The sequence below is a fragment of the Taeniopygia guttata genome, chromosome Z (assembly GCF_048771995.1).
Source record: "Taeniopygia guttata chromosome Z, bTaeGut7.mat, whole genome shotgun sequence".
Taxonomy (NCBI): domain Eukaryota; kingdom Metazoa; phylum Chordata; class Aves; order Passeriformes; family Estrildidae; genus Taeniopygia; species Taeniopygia guttata.
The window spans coordinates 67,438,966-67,457,849 of NC_133063.1; the positions used below are offsets into that span (position 1 = coordinate 67,438,966).

The window sequence follows — 18,884 nt, forward strand, 5'->3', positions numbered from 1 at the left end:
TTCTGTTGCCTGGATTTTCCATTTTAAGAAGGCACACATTAAATATAGAGCAAACTATTCATTCTGCCCTGGCCTTACGTAAGTGACACTGCAGGCCATCCCTGGAAATAATGTTGGCAGAAGAGCATGGTCAAGAAACGCCATCTGCTGTCTCCTAGATCACTGTTCCAAAAGGCTGCTGCAGTGCAAGGACCTGAACAAAACTCATGTTTCATTTTACTGGAGGAAGAACATCTGAGTATGATAAAGAGCAATCCTTTTCCATACAAGAACACCCCAAAGAACTCTCAGATCCTCACCATAGCTACTTATAACACATAAAATATTAAGTAGCTTCCTACAGAATCTCTTGCTGTGAAACCTAGAGAAAAAAATGCAGCAATTCATTTTGAAATGTAAATGCCTTGGGTTTTTTTTCCAGACTTTTAAAAATAAAGTTAATTGATTTTAAGAATGTTGACTTCTCTTTGAGTTCAAGATTCATCGTTGATAAAAATTGAGTATCAATTCCAGTACCAATGCTCATCCTATTTTCTGAGGCTTTCTCCATGAAAGCTGTCTAGCAATTCAACCCTTGACATTCCAGCCACTCTAATCTAGCAAAACCCCTAAGTATTTGCTAATCTTTAGACAAATTTGGGTTCCTGATCTTGGGGGCTGGGATACCAGGATTCAACACCACCTTAGCACACCCAACTAAGCATCAGACAGAAGAGTCTTCAACACAAAAGTCAATGTGCTTCGAATCTTGATGCACCAAAAGATGAATCCATAAATAATCACCCAAATCCAAGATTACCTAAGTAACAGACCCTGGGACTTGTATGACACAAATTAGGCACAGTTCAAAATCAGATGCATAAATATTAATCTTCCTTATTTCTCCCAGCTTTTTTTTATCTAAGGGAAAATGTTAGCAGTCTTCTACAACACTTCTAGAGCAACAGCCAATATTCGAATTGTGTGTGTATTGTTAAACCTATCCTTTAATCTTAAATCCCTGTTTTCCTCTTCTACTGAAGTACTCTTGGTCAAGTGCATCTCCTTTCTTTTTCAAAACAAAGATGTTATTTCTTAAAAAAAAATCAACTTACAAATAAACCTCAAGAAAACAATAACCTCAAGAAAAAAAGTAGTCAAGAGAAAAAAAGAATGGAAAACCTCAAATATTTTCACAATTTTAATTAAAGTTATGATTACTTCAGTTGCAGGTAGGATATAGCCTTAGTTAGGAAGCTAAACAATTCTGATTAGAATGAACAAGCACACATGCACAGATCTAGGATGCAACAACTTATTGCAATTAACACAAGTTTTAAAGTGCCAAGTTACGAAATTAAACAGAACTGACCTTATACATTTGCTGTGTAAGACTAAATGTGTCAAACTGTATTTGATAGCCTTTAAAAATGTGGCATTTATACATTTTAACACCAAACAGTTGTCCTGATTGTACTGGCTGACACCAGATGGTTTTCCTGTCCATACAAACAGAGTAAACTGAACAGTATTAATTCCTTTAATTTTTTTGCCACTAATGCTTGCCACATGGCAAGTAGCCATTACAAATCTCGTATCAAATTTATTTGTGGAGAAAAGACTGAGAACTTCTCAAGGGTCCACATAGTATTAGAAATGTTGGAAGAATATTCAACAAAGGGAAAACTACATGTGGAATTACATACTACACAATATTACAGAAAAAGTAATAGCTGTGTTTTTAGATTAATATATGTAGTACTTATCATAAAAAGGGTACACAGGATTCACAGAAGTGTGATACACACTTCCTATTATTCTTCACCTACATGAAATTCCATCTACTTTGTAACAGCATTTTAACTATTAACAAGAGCCTAAGGAAAAAGTCAAGCCTTTCTATCACTTCCATTTCTGAACAGCACACAAATACCCACTGTCACAGCTTGTTTTCAGGATTAAAACCGAAACATGGAAGCTACACGATCTGTACTTAAAATGAAATTTTATACAAATAACTTAAAACTGCTCACTGTGTGAAAAAGGAAAAAGGCATTTTATTTGAACCTGGATTATAAGAGTTGCTATCAGCAGTTCAGTTTGGCATCAAACACTGAGCTATCCTAACAACAGATTTGACCAAAGTGGATTAGCACCCGGACAGCCCAATTGTTTCTGATTCAAAAGCTTTGCAGCCATCTTCTTCGAACTAGGAATCTGGAAAAGCATGTCTTCCAGCGTGCACATAGTTATCTGTCCTGAAGCTTGTAGTTTCGTATAAATATTTCCTAATTTGACAGAAAGGTCAGGGCTCTCTTCCATCTTTTCCCTGACTGTAGCCAGCTGCGGAATAGAAAATGACAGATTGTTACAGTTCAGTAAGTGGATTCTCATTCTACCCCCACACTGAAGAAAAGCAATAACTGGTATTAAAAAAAATAAAGTACATAGTGTAAGATAGGTGGCTAAGGCAATGACTCTTAAGATAAGGATTTTATGAAGAGTACATTATGCATCACCACAAAATGGTGGAAAGACACTGTTTATCTATTAAAGAGAGTTTATTAGATTTAAAACTTCCTCAGAGTTGTACAATCCTATTTTCAGTCCTAGTACAGACAAACACAATTATTTTCTATTTAAATCCAGGAAACACAATTGCTTCCTGTAATCTACTTTCCAGATCAGCACAATTCTAATTATTATGATGTATATTTGTAAATGGACAGGACAGTACAATTCCATAAAATTCAGACAATAGAAGACTGAGAAGTTCTGTTTGCTATACATAAGAGTATGAGCTCAAGTGTTAGGTAAATCCCTTAAAAAATATTATTATCAATAAAGTTTTGTGGAAGAGGACAGTGAAGACTAATGCTTAGTCTTCTTTTGACAGCTAAAAATTTCCCAAACAAAGTAAAAATATAACACTAACACGTGCAATGTTTATTGCAACGACTTTACTAAACAAACTGCTGCTTAAAGAATTTCTTTTCAACACAGCAGTTAATATATTTAGGCTACATTTTGAAAGGCTGGCCCTCCCCTTCTCCTAATATTTATTATTTTGCATATTAGTTATTAATTAATTACCAACCTAACAATATTGCTGCTACCAGAAACTTTATTGTCATTTCATATGAAATGAAAATAGCATGGGAGGCAAGAAATTACATTATTTAACGCTACTAGGGAAAGTGTCACCTACATTCAGATGAAATACGAGCTTCTAGAAGCAAGATCTGGAATAAAAAATGAAGCAAATAGCTAAGTGTTTTGTCCAAGAGTAGAGGAAGCCAGCGAACTGCTTTGGCCTCAGAATGCATCAGAACCCAGACAACTAGAGCAGGGTGAACTCAGGCACGTGAAGTGCTGTAGGTGATCCACCAGAGTCATGGCTTAGCCCAGTACCATGAACCTTCTCTCACCACTGTATACTTACCACCTGCTCAGAAAACTGAGTTCTTTTCACAAAGGGAGGAGTATCTGCTTCCACCGCTGCCTCTAATGTATTTATTACTTCTTTTAGCAAACCAGATCTGAGCTGGACAAGGACCTTAAAAATAAAATAAAAACACACCACACAAATAGTTCATATCATAAGAATGCAAAATTTTACAAAAGTGCTTGAGGAGGACATGAAGCAAAGGAGGGCAAAATACATTTCGAGACAGTGAACCAAGAAAAATACATCCAATGCAAAGAAAGAGATGGAATTAGCAATTTCTTGAAATGTTTGCCATTTTTTACCAGCTGGGACCTGGAAAGGAAGGGTGAGGCTTGAAGCAGGCTCCTTTGATGGAGTTATACTACTTGCTCTTGAATAAAGTGGTTTTCACCATAGTTTAGAGGCCACTTACATGGCACATGCAGACTTTCTCTCAGATTGTAGACTGCACGACTAAAGAAAATAATTCTTATATGTACATGTGTGGATATGGTGTGCAGGGATGAAGGAGGCCTGAAATGGGCAGAGCATTTACTTGGAACTGTGTTTTTTAAATCTTTTGCAGCCAAAAAGCAAAAATCATAACTAGAAATTGTTCATGGGTCTATGCTCACAGATGTAGGATTGGCCTACTTTACATTCCCACCTATGGTAGGAAGTGATTTTAAAAAGTGAGTGGAGATTGTTAACAATTCAGAATGTAGTCATCCAACTGAAAGAAATTGTCTGTTGGCTCAAAAACAAATTCAGCAACACTACCAACAGAAGCCTGTGCCAGTAAGAGGCTGGTCTTCTATTACTTTGCACTTGGGAGTTTATTGGCCAATGGAGCATACTCTGCAAGATTTTAATACAAGGCAAGCATACTTACTTTAAGATTATTGTATAGTTTGTTCTCTGTTCTCATTATCTGGGAACAATAAAATTTGGCTTGTGCTACATCATTCTGTGAAGGAATCATAAATAATAAAAAAATAGTCATACATGTGTCAGAAACTTGCACAATGAAAGAAGCACAACTGCCCTTCACAACTCTTCAATGAATCACAATGCAGCATCTAGAACCCCTTTACCAAGACCCACAGACAGCAAACAGCACCCAGCCTGCAAAAGGAATACCCCATGCTGGAGTTCCCATGTCATCTGGCTCTTTAGTACTCTTTGTTTGTCACATGTAACCACCATTGAGCATGAGATCCCCTGAAAAATGGAAGGTTTACACACATGCTCAGATCAACACGTCAGACTAATGAAATGCACCATATGTTATTGCCCAGCCCTTCTAACCTTTTGGACATACACATTTTTAGTACTGTATCTATGTCATCAATTGATTTGAATAGACAGTAAATGTTACACTGGCATTTACTAGACCAAGCAATGTTACTTGGGATCAAGAAACATCTCTTTTCAGCAAGGAGTGCTGACAAAATTCATTCAGCTTAAAGAACAATTAAATGTAATGTGGAGCATTATTCCATTTGCAAAACAAGAATTTTATCATGTCATTGTACACGTGAATAAATTTATTTCAATTATGCTGTTTTTCAGTGTCTACATTCACACAGAGTGCAAATAAACTTTTAACAATTCTACTCTATTCATGCAAATTTGTGATTAAGATCAAATTTATAGCACTTCCAGCGTCTCTAACCTCTATTTTAACATGAAACAGAGAAGGTTCAGGACACACCCAAGCTGCATACACAAATTAATGGCAGAGAAAATCCAAACTTTCTTCTAAACTTTATTCCAAACTTTATGATTTCCTAATAGTTATTCTCCTGCTCCACTTTTCACCCTGTGCTGCGTCAGAGCCTCTTCATACCAGTACTTAGGCATATGAAATAATGAAAAACCACCCTGGGCAGAAACATGTTGTGGAGACCATCTCCCCAGCAGTAGCAAAGTACACATCAAAGCCTTTGAGTCTTCCTCCCAAGACAAACATCTAAAAGATGATTGCACAAATACCTTAAATTATCATTTTAATTCTATTTAAAGGAAATTATCACTAAGTGGCAATATCTACAGGACTAGATCCATGGTGACACCTAACCTGCTGGCCTAACTCTGTAATTTTTTAATGTTCTAGATGGTATTATCACAAAATATGTGTGCATTAGACTTGAGACATACATTTAGATTTAGAAACTTTCATATTCAGTTTGTGTGAGTATTGTCTATAATCCTACTATTTCAGGAGCCTAAAAGTTCCAATACTTGAAGCTATTAGATAGTTATGCTTTCTCGATGTTAGCTTCCTTTCACTATCCGTCTACAACAAAACCAGAGAGTATCTCTCTCTCTCTCTGCAGAGACCCAGGCACAATCAAAATCAAAGAGACCGTACCTGCTTGAGAGCAGTTGCCATTGCAAAGCAGTATGCTCGCAGTGGTATCATGTCACCTTTTAGCTGTGCCTCTTCAAGCAGTCTCACAGAGATTTTGGAAGACTCTGGGTTGCCCTGCATGGAAACATCACAGGAAGTTGTGCTTGTTATTTTGGTTACCTGAAAGGACTATAAGCATTTGCAATCATATCCAGAAGGTATTCAGAAGTCAACATAAAATCACAAAGGCAATATGTATCTGAACCCAACCAAGCAGATTCTGTGCAGCTCTTTTTGAGAAACACAACATAAATGATATGATATTCACATAAACACAACAATATGATATTCAAAGTGACAGAGGTCACAGGAGGGTAAAAATAACTTCTATTATTTTAACAAGTACACCTTGCCCTAACTACCTGGGCTTCTGCAACAGATGAAATAGTCCCAGCAGTATCCTAAACAAAGAGACATTTTCATTTTCACTTTCAAATAATTTCTAAATTAGGAAGGAAGATTAATTTTTGTTGTTACTTTATTATAAAAGCTACATTAGCTAGTAACTGAAAATCAACATTTTCTAAGCTTTGAACATATGTTGCACATATCTTGGATCACAGCGTTCTAAGAGCAGGCCACGTTAAAAAACTTGCGAACATTTTAAGAAAGAAGCTACAGCAGACCTAAAGGCAGCTTAACTCATTGGAACTGAGAATTTCAGAAAAACTACTATAAAAAAAACCCTACTATATAAACTACTGCTGAGGTTCCATTTTAGGCTATAACTGAGAAACCTGAGGAGGTTCAGTCTAGTGGTATAATTTTTTTCCTGGCTAGCGTCTTTATAAAGATGAGGAAATGGAAGAAGAGTTTCCAAATGAGTTTGGGAAAGGTTCACATTAAAATTTCAAACAGCAGAACTTACTCAAATCTGGAGAGGAAGATTTTGCTATGAAAAGGAAACAGTTATAAGAAAACACTCACTGACATATTCTAGCTTCTTACCATGCTCATGCTCTTTTTCTTTCAGCGAAACATACAGGTAAGCTCAAGGGGCTGCCTGTTTGCCTCAAGGCATTAATTTATGCTTCTTTTCTCCATTCAGCTGTCCATTTTCATCAGGAGGGTAGGGAACAGATTACAACTCTATTCCTTGTCAAATTTGTGTAGAATCACAGAAATGGTTCAAGACTGCTTGTAGGGGGAGGGGAGAAATGGATGGGGAGTGTCTGGCAAATAGAACATATCATGTATAAGCCTTAAGGAAATGAGACTATCAAAGCAATACTGAGGCTGAAGCAAAGTGTATTGTCTGAAGAGATACAAACATCACAGAGAAAGAATACTCTAAGGTAATCATAGGTAATCAAAGGCTGTACTAAATGTGTTCCCTAATGCTCATTTCCATGCAACTTCTTAGAGATTCGCTTTGTCACTTTAGTTTGTATGGGAAACAATATATGTGCATCATATCATGCAAGATGAAGCACATTAGGACTTGCGTAATTTTTAAATACTTGCACTAGATACAAAATCATGACAGGGAAAATATGGAAACACCCCAAAAATTCCAAAATTTAAAATCCAAAAAAAGGAAAGAGATACAGAAGGCATTTCAAACACTTTTTCATTCACAATACTTACCAGTTTATAGCATATTGCAACTGCAAGTAGATAGGTTTCTTTGTTGAAAGGTATACCTTGTTTTTTCATTTCTACCAGAACTTCCAAAGCACCTATCAAAAATATGTTAGTGTTACTCACTTCATAAATTTAAGGCTGTACCTCTCGTAACTGAAAAGAAGAAACAATTCAATGAGGTATGAGTTCAATAAGTTTATTTGAAAATATGAATGTAAACCGAAATCTGTTCTTTGAAAAATTCAAAAAGTTTAATTCAGTGTAATTTGGATCTCTTTCAACTTAGCAAGGAAGATTTCAGTTTACATTAGCACATGGCCTTATTCCTCAATTATTTTTACGTGAAAATCTAAAACTAAATTCTATATATTTGACAAAGCCACCCTCACTGTTCCTAACTGCCCAGAAAGCTTCCACCACTGTAGGCAAACTACACAACATCTGCTCAATAACCCATATAGTCAATTTCACAATGCTGAATCACAGAATTCAGAGAATCACTAAGTTGGAAGACACCTTCATGATCATCGAGACCAACCCAGCTGTAACACCTCAACTAAACTACGGCACTGAGTGCTACATCCAGTCTCTTTTTAAACAAATCCAGGGATGGTGACTACACCATCTCTGCAGGCAAACCATTCCAATACTTTATCACCATTTCTGTAAAAAACTTTTTCCTTATATCCAACCCATAATTCCCTTGGCACAGCTTAAGACTGTGTTCTCTAGTTCTGCATTTAGGTGCCGATCTAGGTTTCTTTTGCAGTGGCCCAGTAGCAACTTTTAGGACAACTGCTGGACTTAAATTTGCCAAATGTAAAGAGACCAGCTGTTATGTCTTCAACAAATATCAAATAAAGGGATTTGCTTGAAAAGCTTTAAGGTGTTCTCATGGAAGTCTTTTAAATTAGGTCAGATGATTTCTCCTCATCTTCATAAAGGGCCAAGCTGATTTGAAGCATTGGACTTCTACATTGCAGTAGCCACTCTGAGAGAGAACACAAGTAGAAAGGTACTCTTCCTTGCTCTGATACAAATGCAGAATAGAGAAAAAAATTTTGAGGAAATTAACATTCCAAAGCTATTCAGATTTTGAACACAGTAGAAAAAATGCTATGGGAAATTATGAAGCAAAGAAAAGTAACAGTTCAGTGATGAAGGTTTGGGGGGAAAATCTCTCTTGGATAACAACAGTTCTGTGGAACTTGAATGGCAAGAATTCTTGGGGAGTATGAAACAAATAGACCCTACTATTTTTATTACACACTACAATGCAACACATTTGCATGTTTGGCCATCTAAAACCATAGCCAATCAGCAAATACATACACACACACACACAGATATATATATATATATATATGTATATACACACATATATATATATATGTATATACGCACACCACTTAAAGTGAGAAGCATTTTCCCCAAAATTATTTTGCCTTAGCAAATACAGTACTTACTTTCAAAATGGCCCTTTTTAAACAACATAGTCATCAAAATATGGAATGATGTACTGTCTGAGAAAAAACCATGCAAATTCTGGAGAGGAAATAGAGCAAACATAAAAAAATCAGGGCAGTGAAGAGTCTTACTGTGCACAGCATTTAGCAGGTCTTACTACTGGAATAAGTCTAATCTTTACAAGTTCAGCATTTAACTCTCTCTGACTGTCTGTCTCTCTGTCAAATGATGTCTAAAATACCAGTGACTCATTAGGGTCAAAAGCTCACTAAAATTACACAGAAATTTCCCAGGGAGTCCCACTATAAATTTTTTTTAATGACCTTTAAGTCAACGAAAGCAGAAGTCACTGGCAATTTGCAGCTGATGAACAATATCTTTTGGAGTCAAGTACCACCACCATGAAGTTGAATTAATTTTTCGCTAATCACAATATCAAATTATTAGTATAAGAGCTTGAGTGATGATGGTAAGAGTACCAGAAGAGAGAGGAATAAAATTTTAGGACACTAAACACTGTATGTTGGAAATGGACAAATAAAATATCAGAGGTATTGAGCTTCTGCAGCAGAATCTGGAGAAGTGTTACTGTACCAGTTACTATGTACTATAAGTACAGCAGTTCCTGTCTTAATGCTACAGATCTCAATTAAAAAAACCTCAAACCTTAATAGAAACTACATATGCTCTTTCTTATACATGCCTAACTTAAGAATAGTAACAAGACTTCTCCCATTTCTGGCTAGACATATCTCATGCCTTAATGAATTAATATCAGTGAGATTTTCATTGGCTGCCAGAGATTTTTGAAGTCACAACATTATTGCACACAGTTATTATCTTGCCATAATAGCAAGATATTATGCCACACAGAATTTTAGAAATGTTTGGGAGAAAGTCCTTCAGTTTCTTCAGCACTAAATGGCCAAATTCCTGAGCTGATGAGTATCACACTACCTCTACAGTGTTCAGAGAGAGACTGAAGTACAGAGTAACATGGTGAACCGGTTGGTACAAGTAATCCAAGGAATTTCAGACGACTACCACAGAAAAACTTACAAGTGCTCATTTCCAAGAATGATTTAATGCAACACAGGAGGCAGGAAAACATGCATCAGCTGTATTCATTTACATAATTATTCTTTCATCAATACTTTTTATTCAATTTTTATTCAAATGATGCAGTAATACAGAAATAAAAGAAAGTTACTAATCAAACTAATATTTAATTTCCTTTTAATTACTGTACTAAAATAAAAAAAACCATGCAATCTGCAAACCTACATTAATGTCATAAACATCTTTGTTACTGCAACACATCTTCAAGTCTATCAGCTCATGCAAGGCTCATGTGTAGCATACCATTACTCATATTTGACTAATAATAAGAACAACAATATGTTTAATATATATACAGGGAAATTACCTGATCTTTGATAAGTTCTACTGCAGTTCTTTCAAGGTCTAGCTCATAACACAGCCTCATAAAGAGTGGACCAAATTTAAAATTATGTAAGGCTCTGATTCTATTCTGTTCATGATACCTATGGGAAAGATTAAAAATTAATCACATAGGGCATGGAATTTGCCAAGGGAGAACAGCTTTAAATAGACAGCCAGATCTGTAGGTACAATGAAAGAGGCACACTTTCCTAGCTGCATCAGCCAAAGATCTATAGGTAACAGGAAATCAATTTTAAGGAAAACTATTGCTTTGATCAAACAAATAAATTAATTTGTAATAAATAATCTCTTTTACTACCAATAAAGTAGTATTCATTGAATAAATAATAGAATGGGTCTCTGCCTTTAAAATTCTGAGCTACTTTACCTTCTATTCATGGGACAACAGCAAAGGAAGTTGCACCAATTTATTTTAGCAGCAGTACCTCAATGAAAAGATAAAGCATTTCGTTTTCTTTATAGTCCCTATATTGTATTTGCTGGGAAAGTTTTCATTCACAAAACCTTCAGCTACTGATTACTGGTTGCAGGCCAGTTTATAACCAGGCATGTTTTGGCTGGAATGCCCCAGAACACCTCCACCTCGCAGCTGTGGGATAATTTTTCTCTCTGGTTCACCATACTGTAGGACACCACTTCGCTCCTGTAACTTAACTCTCCTTTGACTTGAGAGTCTCTAAAGGGTTGGAACATCCAAAGCGCTTAAATAAAGATACAGCCTTAAATGAAGGGATTAACTATGCATATTAACTATGCATTAAGTCAAGACCTCAACTGCAGATATAGCCTGGGATGATCTAATAAAAGCAAAAAGATAAAGACAGAAAAGAGTGTTACCTGGATTGTTAAAAATACCTGTAAATAATTTTTCTGGCTAGTTCCACATCAGATGAAGTCTGACATAAATGCAGCAAATTTTTTAATTCATTTCTGAGAATGATTCCATTTTTCTTTAGTTTTTCTTTAATATTTTTAAAGTATTGATCTGAAAATAAAACACATACAACAGCAGTCTATAGACAATTCCATTACCTGAATTACATACTTAGTACCTGAAACATGGAGACTCAATGAAGCAGAACTCTTGTTTTTTCACCAAGAAAACTGCATAAAACTTCTAGCGGTCAAGTATGTTCAATATGTCCCCATGAGGTTATGTCAGACTTAGAAAACCAAGGAGATGCCTAATGTGAACTTAATTTCACTATATATGTTATGGGGCATATCAGGTAATGCAAAAATTTTAACAAGCAACAAAGTTTAGTGACATTTTATGTTCTTTTTCTAAAAGGCAAGCAAGCAAGAAAAACCATTTCCACTCAGCATTCAACTGACCACAAGAACTTCTACTCAATACTGTTCAGACAGAAGACTTAAATTCCTCACAGATGACGAACACACAAAGATTTCATACATAATCTACCTATTCCTTTAAATCGCCATAAACTTGGAGTTGCTACCCTTCTACTCCAAAAGAGAGGCTTCTCCATCCAGCACATTTTCCTATGACAAATCAAGCAGAATGACTAGTCCTTCAGTTGGTAATTTTAAGCCTCTAACTCAGATACAGCCAAGATTAAAATCACATGTACCACCTAGCAGCTCTGTTCCTCTCATGGTGCTGCCAGCATCTTGGGCTGGGAAATGAACTTTTCTGCAGCAGTTGCTGGGTCACTGCTCTTCCCAAGGGGTACAAAGCAGGCACCTCAGAGAACAGTGTGTACAGTTACTTAATACGCATCTGTGGCAACATGCAAGCACAAGTCCTTACTAAAGACTGAAGTGCAGAATTGAAGCCTGTGAAGCCAGACAAATGCGTATGTACAAGTATGCACATATAATGGCTGTGATGTGTTCAAAGGTGTGCAGGAATTTCAAAAATATTTGGGATCTCAACTGTATTTACATTATTCTAGCTAACTGTATAACTGCTGTAGCTAATAGTATAACTATTGTAACTACTGTAAAATAATTGTAGTTAATACTTTCCTCATAACAACAATAAATAATAGCTATTATATATTGTGTATAACAGTTATTACTGCTTTTCCCTAAACTTTCTAAATCAAGTTTATTACCAACCATAATTACTTCTTTTAGCTTTGAAGTATAACATTAAATACTCAACACAGAAACCACGCACACATACAGACAAATAGGTGCTTGGAACAATGTTTTCATTAGTTTTCAAAGAATACAGCTTACACAAAACCAGAGGGTCAACTGTGATCTATGAAGCAAAATATTTGGCTTATACTAACCTGCTTTAGCAGAAATGACTGATCCCCAGTACAATGTTTTTCAAGTACAGGATGAATAAACTGTGATCTTATGATATCATTATCCCAGCAAAATATAATGATATTATGTCTCAAAATTATACAATTTAAATACTACTTGATATAGAAAAAATGTAAGGAAGATTTTACTTCCCTCTCTGTCCCACAAGAGGGAAGTAAAAAAAGGGTTTATATAAAGCTAGATCAGATTATTTGTCTCCCCTTAAAATTAGCAACAACCTTTGGAACAGTTGTCAGTTTCTATCACTAGCACACACACGCATGGTAAACCAGGAGTTTTACCTTGCTTTTCTTAAATAAGGAGGGCAGCTTCATGTTTATATTTATGTTTCTTAAAGAAAGGAATTTGTATACATTTTAAATAGCATGACAAAATCAGAAAAAAAAATCCACTGATCCTGCTCCTACATTCATTTGGAAAACATGAATTTGTTTTTCATATTCTGAGTAGCATATATCATTTGGAATCAGATGTACAAGTGAGAATGCATATTAGACAAAAAAAAATTAAAAATATGCTAACAAAATTTAGGGAGCAGAATTAAAAAAAATTACTGTGAAAGCCCTTTTCTGGATAGTAAGGTAACTATTTAGCTTTGTGTTAACTTTCTGTGTCATACTTGTTTCATTCTACAAAGCCTCACATCTTCCAATAATATTAAGTACAAAATATTTGCAAGAGGAAGACATAATTTATTTTTTTAAGTGAGGTCAATTGGTGTCATATTGTTATGACTTTGACTGTTTGTTTCCTAAGACTCATGCTAAAGTGGTAACTATGAAATAAACAGTGTACCTTTATTGCCATGAAGCTCATTTCTAATTGCCACTTTCATCTGCTGAAATTCTTGTAACTTTATATCTTCTTCTGTTAGCAGACACCGCTTCCCTGCCATAAGAAAAAAAGAGGAAGGTAGAGTTTTATGTTACATTGTATGATTTAATAGTACAGAACCTAGCATGTACGAATTATGGACAACTGTGAGATGCCAGACCACTGGGATAGAACACTATGCAAAACCTGCAGTTACTCACATCACTGACAAAAGAACCCAAATAATATGTCATATTTCCAGAGCTTATGTGTACAAGGATGAAGTATCTAGTTATTGGATGTGCAAAAGAAAAACTAGAGGCCACATTCCTCTCCACTAAGCCAAAGTACAAGAAGATTCTGCAAAAAATTCCTGCTCCCTCCTTTACACTTTTATAAGGATTTGTCTTCTTTTCCTTTGTATTCCACAATTCACAAATGGCACAACTTGCTTATCCCACAAGTGCTGTCCTTGCTACTATAAAATGAAACATTCTGGAAATTCCAAATGCAGCAGGAAGTCACAAGAAGCTTATTTTTTTATATCCATAAAACAAACAAGTGTATTATTTGGATTGCAACACTCTGGAGACCTAGTAATGTTCTGCTGCAGTACAGACATCAGAGGTAAGACAGTCACTGAGTCTAGAATGTCAAAATAACTTTGGGTGCTGACTTCAACTGTATTGTGTTGCAAGCTGCTTTAAAACAAGCATCATACAAAAGCTATTTGACAACTTTTTGCTGTCACAAAAACAGGTGTCCAGATGATTTTTATTTGCAACTACTGACTTTGTAACAGAGAGTCACAATAACAGCTTACAGTGCTACAATCTAATATTTTAAGGCTTTGGCTTATAAGGAATTATTCTAACCATGAAAGCATAAGAGTAAGTACTGAACTGAGTAAGGTTGCTTATTCTCATTCTGCATATCCCTAGGAAAATGTAACTGGCCATATAAATAAAAATGCTTGTTTTCTAAGCAAGTGAAGCATGATAATGACAAACTTCATAAAATCTGAAGAAAAAAAAATCCATTAAAAGGCACATTTATCCATTAAATTTAAATGAAACACTTCCAAGGGGTAAACAAATACATTTTATTCAGCATGAAATTGACCTGTATTACACTGCCATTTCCTTTCCACAGATCTCTGCTGGTCTACCACTGAAAGACCATTCTTGTCAAGGGCCTCTTCAAAGCTGGTGCAGAAATTTTGCTTGTGCTTGGGGTGGGACTAGTGCACCACACATCATGGACTCTCAGTGGTCAGTGTCAATACAGAGATTAGGGCAGCAGAATTTTATCTTTTTTGAATTCAATTTTCTGAATTGTACTGCTTCCTTAGACTCATATCTTAGAGTGTTACAGAAATGCTTCAAAACCATAGGGTCTGCCAAGGAAAAGGAGGGAGATGAATATGACAGCTGGCATGTGCAGGTAGTGCAGACTATTCCAGAGAACTCGACCAAGCTGCTTAAGGTCAGGCACACTGCAACCCTCTAAATGGCAGTCCCTGAAGGAGATGGGCAGAACACCACTCAGAGAGAGTGGTCTCCATGTCTCTGAGGGATATGACAGAGGTGTAACCTGTGCACTGCTGGCACAGCAGGACAAAGAGCCCAGCCAGGGCCCAGGCTGGGGAGCCCTCTGCCATGCACCTCTTTTCCATGTGCCCCTTCTTCCTTATCTCTGAAACCCAGGGTCTGGATAAGGCTGTCGTCCTCCCAGAATAAATAGACATTTATGAAGCTGCATGTTTATTTGGTTTGGCTTTTTTTTTTTTTTTTTAATGTAATATCCTGACAGTAGCAAGCAGGGGATATGCTGATTAACACTGATCTCTTGGGTGACCCTAGTGTAGCCTTTCAGTGGGGCCTGCAAGAGCTGGAGTGCAACGGGCACAAGGGCGTGTAGTGCTAAGCCACGTGGGAATAGCATTCGACTAGAGTGAAAGGTTTTGATCAGAGAATAGGTTTAGGTAACATATGAAGAAGGAATTATATACTGGGAGCGTGGAAGACAGTGGAATAAGGTGCTTCGAGAAGCTGTGGATCTAACATTCCTGGACATGCTCGGGGCCAGGCTGGATGGGGCTCTCAGCAATGGGGTCTAGCGGAAGGTGACCCATGGCACGCAGTGGATGATATTTAAGGTCCCTTCCAACCCAGGCCATTACGTGACTGCTTCACCGATTCTGTGATGTCTCTCTCCGGAGGGCACCCCTGCCGCCAGCTCGGCCTGTCCACCGCAGCACAATCCGCGGCGCCGCCCGCCACAACACCCCGCGCCGAGCCGGCCATCCGCGCAGAACTACAGCTCCCGTCGGGCACAGAGCCGGCAGGGCGGGTGGGCCTGCCCGGAGCTGCAGTACTCCGCTAGCCCCGCGCCCCGGCCGCGCATCCCGCCGCCCACCCCCGCCGCACAAGCCGCGGTACCTCCGGGAGCGCAGCCCCAGCCGCCCGCGGTGGGCGGCTGGACCGCCGAGCGCCGCGCCGCCTGCCGCGCCGCCCGCCCGGAGCCGCCCGCCAGCACCGCCGCCATAGCCGGCCGGGCCGAGGGGCGGGGCGCCCGCAGCGGCCCCGCTCCGCCGCCCGCCTCCTCCGGCCTCGGCGCCATGGCCGCCCCCGGGCTCCGGCGCGCCGTGCTCTGCAGCGGGAGCGCCCTCGGCGCGGCCCCAGGTCGGTGCGCTGCTGGCGGGGCGGGGGGCGCGGCGCTGGCCGTCCTGGTCGCCGCATGAGCAAGGACGGGGTGTTGCGTAGGGACTTTACTCACCTTTCCTTCTTCATCTCCTGCTATGTGCACGTGTGGAAGTGGGGATAGCTCAGAAGACGTTTAATGGCTAGTATGTAGCGGGGGAGGCCGCTCGCAGTTTGTTTTTTTAATAGGTAATTGATTTCATAGCTCGACCTGCCTGTCTGGGTTAGGGCAAGCCACGCGGAATGGCGCGGGAGGCCGCCAAACCCGCGGCAGTGCGTGCTTAGGAAAACTGGTACCGGAGGTGACAGAGGCGCCGCCGAGGCTGATGTTTTGGAAAAGCCAAAGACCTGACCGCCGGGAAGAGCTGAGGCTGGGTGCGGTGCGGTGGCGGTGGGCGGCTGCTGCGCCTCCCGCCTCACCGGGCGCGTGTTCTGCGTGCCGCGTCCTGGCGGCCCGGCCCTGCCGCCCGGGCCCGGCCTCGGCGCCGCTCCCACACCGGGGCCTGTGCTGCGGGACGCTGCCCTGGACCGCCTCGTGCTGGCTAGTGGCCTCCTTAGCTGTCAGTGAATGAATGGCATTTTATTTGTGAAGCGAAAAAAAAAGACAATTAAAAACCCAAAGCCCGCCACACCAAACCCCCCGATTTTTTTACGTGTCTCTTTTATCAACATAAGGAAAAAGACTGCTAAAGGAAGTGCCACCAACCAGAAGTACTTTTTTTTTCTTTTATTATTCTAACTGTTTAGTAAAGTGTTGTACATATTTTTGAAGTCTGGAATTCTGTGTTCTGAATCTTCTTATGATAGTTTCATGAGAGTTCAATGCAGGATGTGTGGGTATATTGTGTGTCAGAAGGGTGATAAGAAGGAAAAATTGTTTCACAAGGGAAACGAAACTTTTAGTGCTAGTAGATAGGTATTTGGGTACAGGCTTTGAAGTAGTTGCTAAGCCTTCTATATAGCATTGTAACATCTCTTTTTAAAATATTCTTATTTCATGACATTATTTCCTGTGATTTTTCTGCATGTATTTCTGTATCTTCCTTCAACGAAGGTGTTCCTCATGCATTTTCAAGACCTCATCATCTATGACTGATACACAAATTCTTCCAACTGAAGCATTTTCTGTTTTTTTTTTTCAAAAGCTAGCACAGCATCTTGAGCAGTGGTACAAAGAGTGTTTAGAAAAACCTTACAAAGATATTTCAGTGAGTCTGTAGTTCATAGGATGTGGAAGAGTGGCAATTATAAAAATGAAAGTATTTTCAGTGAGACATGCCTTTATAGGTGGAAATAACCATTCAGCAACAACGGAAAAGCATGTTTGTGTGGTTTTTCTTATTGCTTATGTTTTTAATGTACATTTAGCTTATTGCTAACATTTGATAAAGAAGGTCTGTATGCACAAAGAAGTTGCTTTTATTGTTGAGGTTTTTTTCTACCTTTACAAATTTGTTCTTTTCTTAAATACGAAGTTTAGGTTTGGAAATACATGTTTCATGCTGAAAAAGAGCTTTTGGGAAAAGCTTTTCAGTTTTAAATATTACAAAGTAATAGTTGATCCACATATAAAGAATCTGAATAGTTACATTAATAGTTACTGACATAAAGACAGTTTAATGCATTCCACTTGGCAAATACGACAGAAGAAGGTGGTACCTAATAAAATGTTTGTTTAGAGTTGTGTAAGCAACCCAGCTTACATAGTGATTTCTCTCCTCATTAGGTCGAAGATATCTTCTTTCTTCAGCCTATGTGGACAGCTCAAAATGGGAAAAAAGAAAAAAAGAGGAGCATAATCTGGGTGAGAAGTTTGTTTCTTGTCTCCGCTTTTTCTAATTAATTACAACCTGAGCTCATTTTGGGCTACCTTATTATTTGTAAATCCTTCAAAATAAAAAATGGTGTGAAACAATGTTTCTGAGCTTCTGTGTCAAAAAGCACTCAACATGTTAAAAATTTGTCATATGTATTCAAAGCATAGTGCAGAAACAAGTTAGAATTCCCCTGCTTACTTAATGTTTAGTTTCTATGAGCTGATTTTTTTTCTTTCACAAAATTCAAAGTGTATGACTATCTCTGACTGATGTCATTGACATTGTTTTAACAGTATTGCAGTGTGAAAAAAAAGGTATTCTAGTAATGATCTAAGTATTATAGGACAATCAAAAATAATCTAAATATTACAGGACAATTAAATTTAAAGACATTTGTTTAAAGAAGAAATTTTCCTCAGGGTTTTGCAGTTTCTTCTTGAATTATAGAGTGTTTTTAGGAGGGAGTAGGGAATGAAGCTAAACTTTTTATTTTCAAGACATACATGTTAAACTGTATCTTTACATGGTACTGAGATCTCCTGTGCAAATTTTCTAGCTGAATTATTTGCATAGATTGCATTTGAAATTAAATTCCAGTGCCTTTTTGGTGTTAAAGGAAAAGCATTTTTCTGCGCTAAAGATGGATTTTTTTTTTTTTTTTAATTTTTTACCACAGGTGTTTTGGGGACTCCTTTATTCATGGTCTGTTTTCATTACTGGGCCCCTGAACTGTGGTTGTTACTTGCAAAACAGATTATGGGTCTGTTTTTTATGCACTAATTTGTTTTTTTTATTTGCCTACGAGCATTTAGGTGGGAATTGTCAATGTGTACTCTACACGGATGAGAAACAGTGGGTGGATCTTTATGTATGTAGCTTGGATCCTGCAGAGACTGTTAATACCTTGTTACAGTTTG

At 38.0% G+C, this 18,884-nt stretch overlaps 2 protein-coding genes across 4 annotated transcripts in view; one reads left to right on the top strand and one right to left on the bottom strand.

Annotated features, from left to right (window-relative positions):
* Nucleotides 1-1,167: 1,167 nt before the first annotated feature.
* On the bottom strand, nt 1,168-16,641 carry PTCD2 (pentatricopeptide repeat domain 2). 3 transcript variants are annotated; one of them, XM_030257562.4, is made up of 10 exons: nt 16,227-16,641; nt 13,431-13,523; nt 11,190-11,319; nt 10,297-10,414; nt 8,870-8,948; nt 7,407-7,498; nt 5,781-5,894; nt 4,299-4,373; nt 3,422-3,535; nt 1,168-2,322 (listed from the first exon to the last, which is right to left on the bottom strand). In XM_030257562.4, exons 2-10 carry the CDS (start codon nt 13,468-13,470, stop codon nt 2,098-2,100), a joined length of 987 nt encoding a protein of 328 aa, XP_030113422.1. In that variant the 5' UTR covers nt 13,471-13,523; nt 16,227-16,641; the 3' UTR covers nt 1,168-2,097. The 3 variants fall into 3 exon arrangements, with proteins under 3 accessions (XP_030113422.1, XP_030113419.1, XP_030113420.1); XM_030257559.4 differs by lacking the exon at nt 16,227-16,641 and adding an exon at nt 15,890-16,070; XM_030257560.4 differs by lacking the exons at nt 4,299-4,373; nt 16,227-16,641 and adding an exon at nt 15,890-16,070.
* MRPS27 (mitochondrial ribosomal protein S27) overlaps nt 16,001-18,884 on the top strand; it is a 42,458-nt gene continuing 39,574 nt past the window's right edge. Inside the window, exons 1-2 of the mRNA XM_002194777.7 lie at nt 16,001-16,132; nt 17,877-17,954. Of these exons, the coding sequence (XP_002194813.2) occupies nt 16,069-16,132; nt 17,877-17,954 (142 nt within the window). The 5' untranslated portion in view covers nt 16,001-16,068. The remainder of the gene's footprint in view (nt 16,133-17,876; nt 17,955-18,884) is intronic.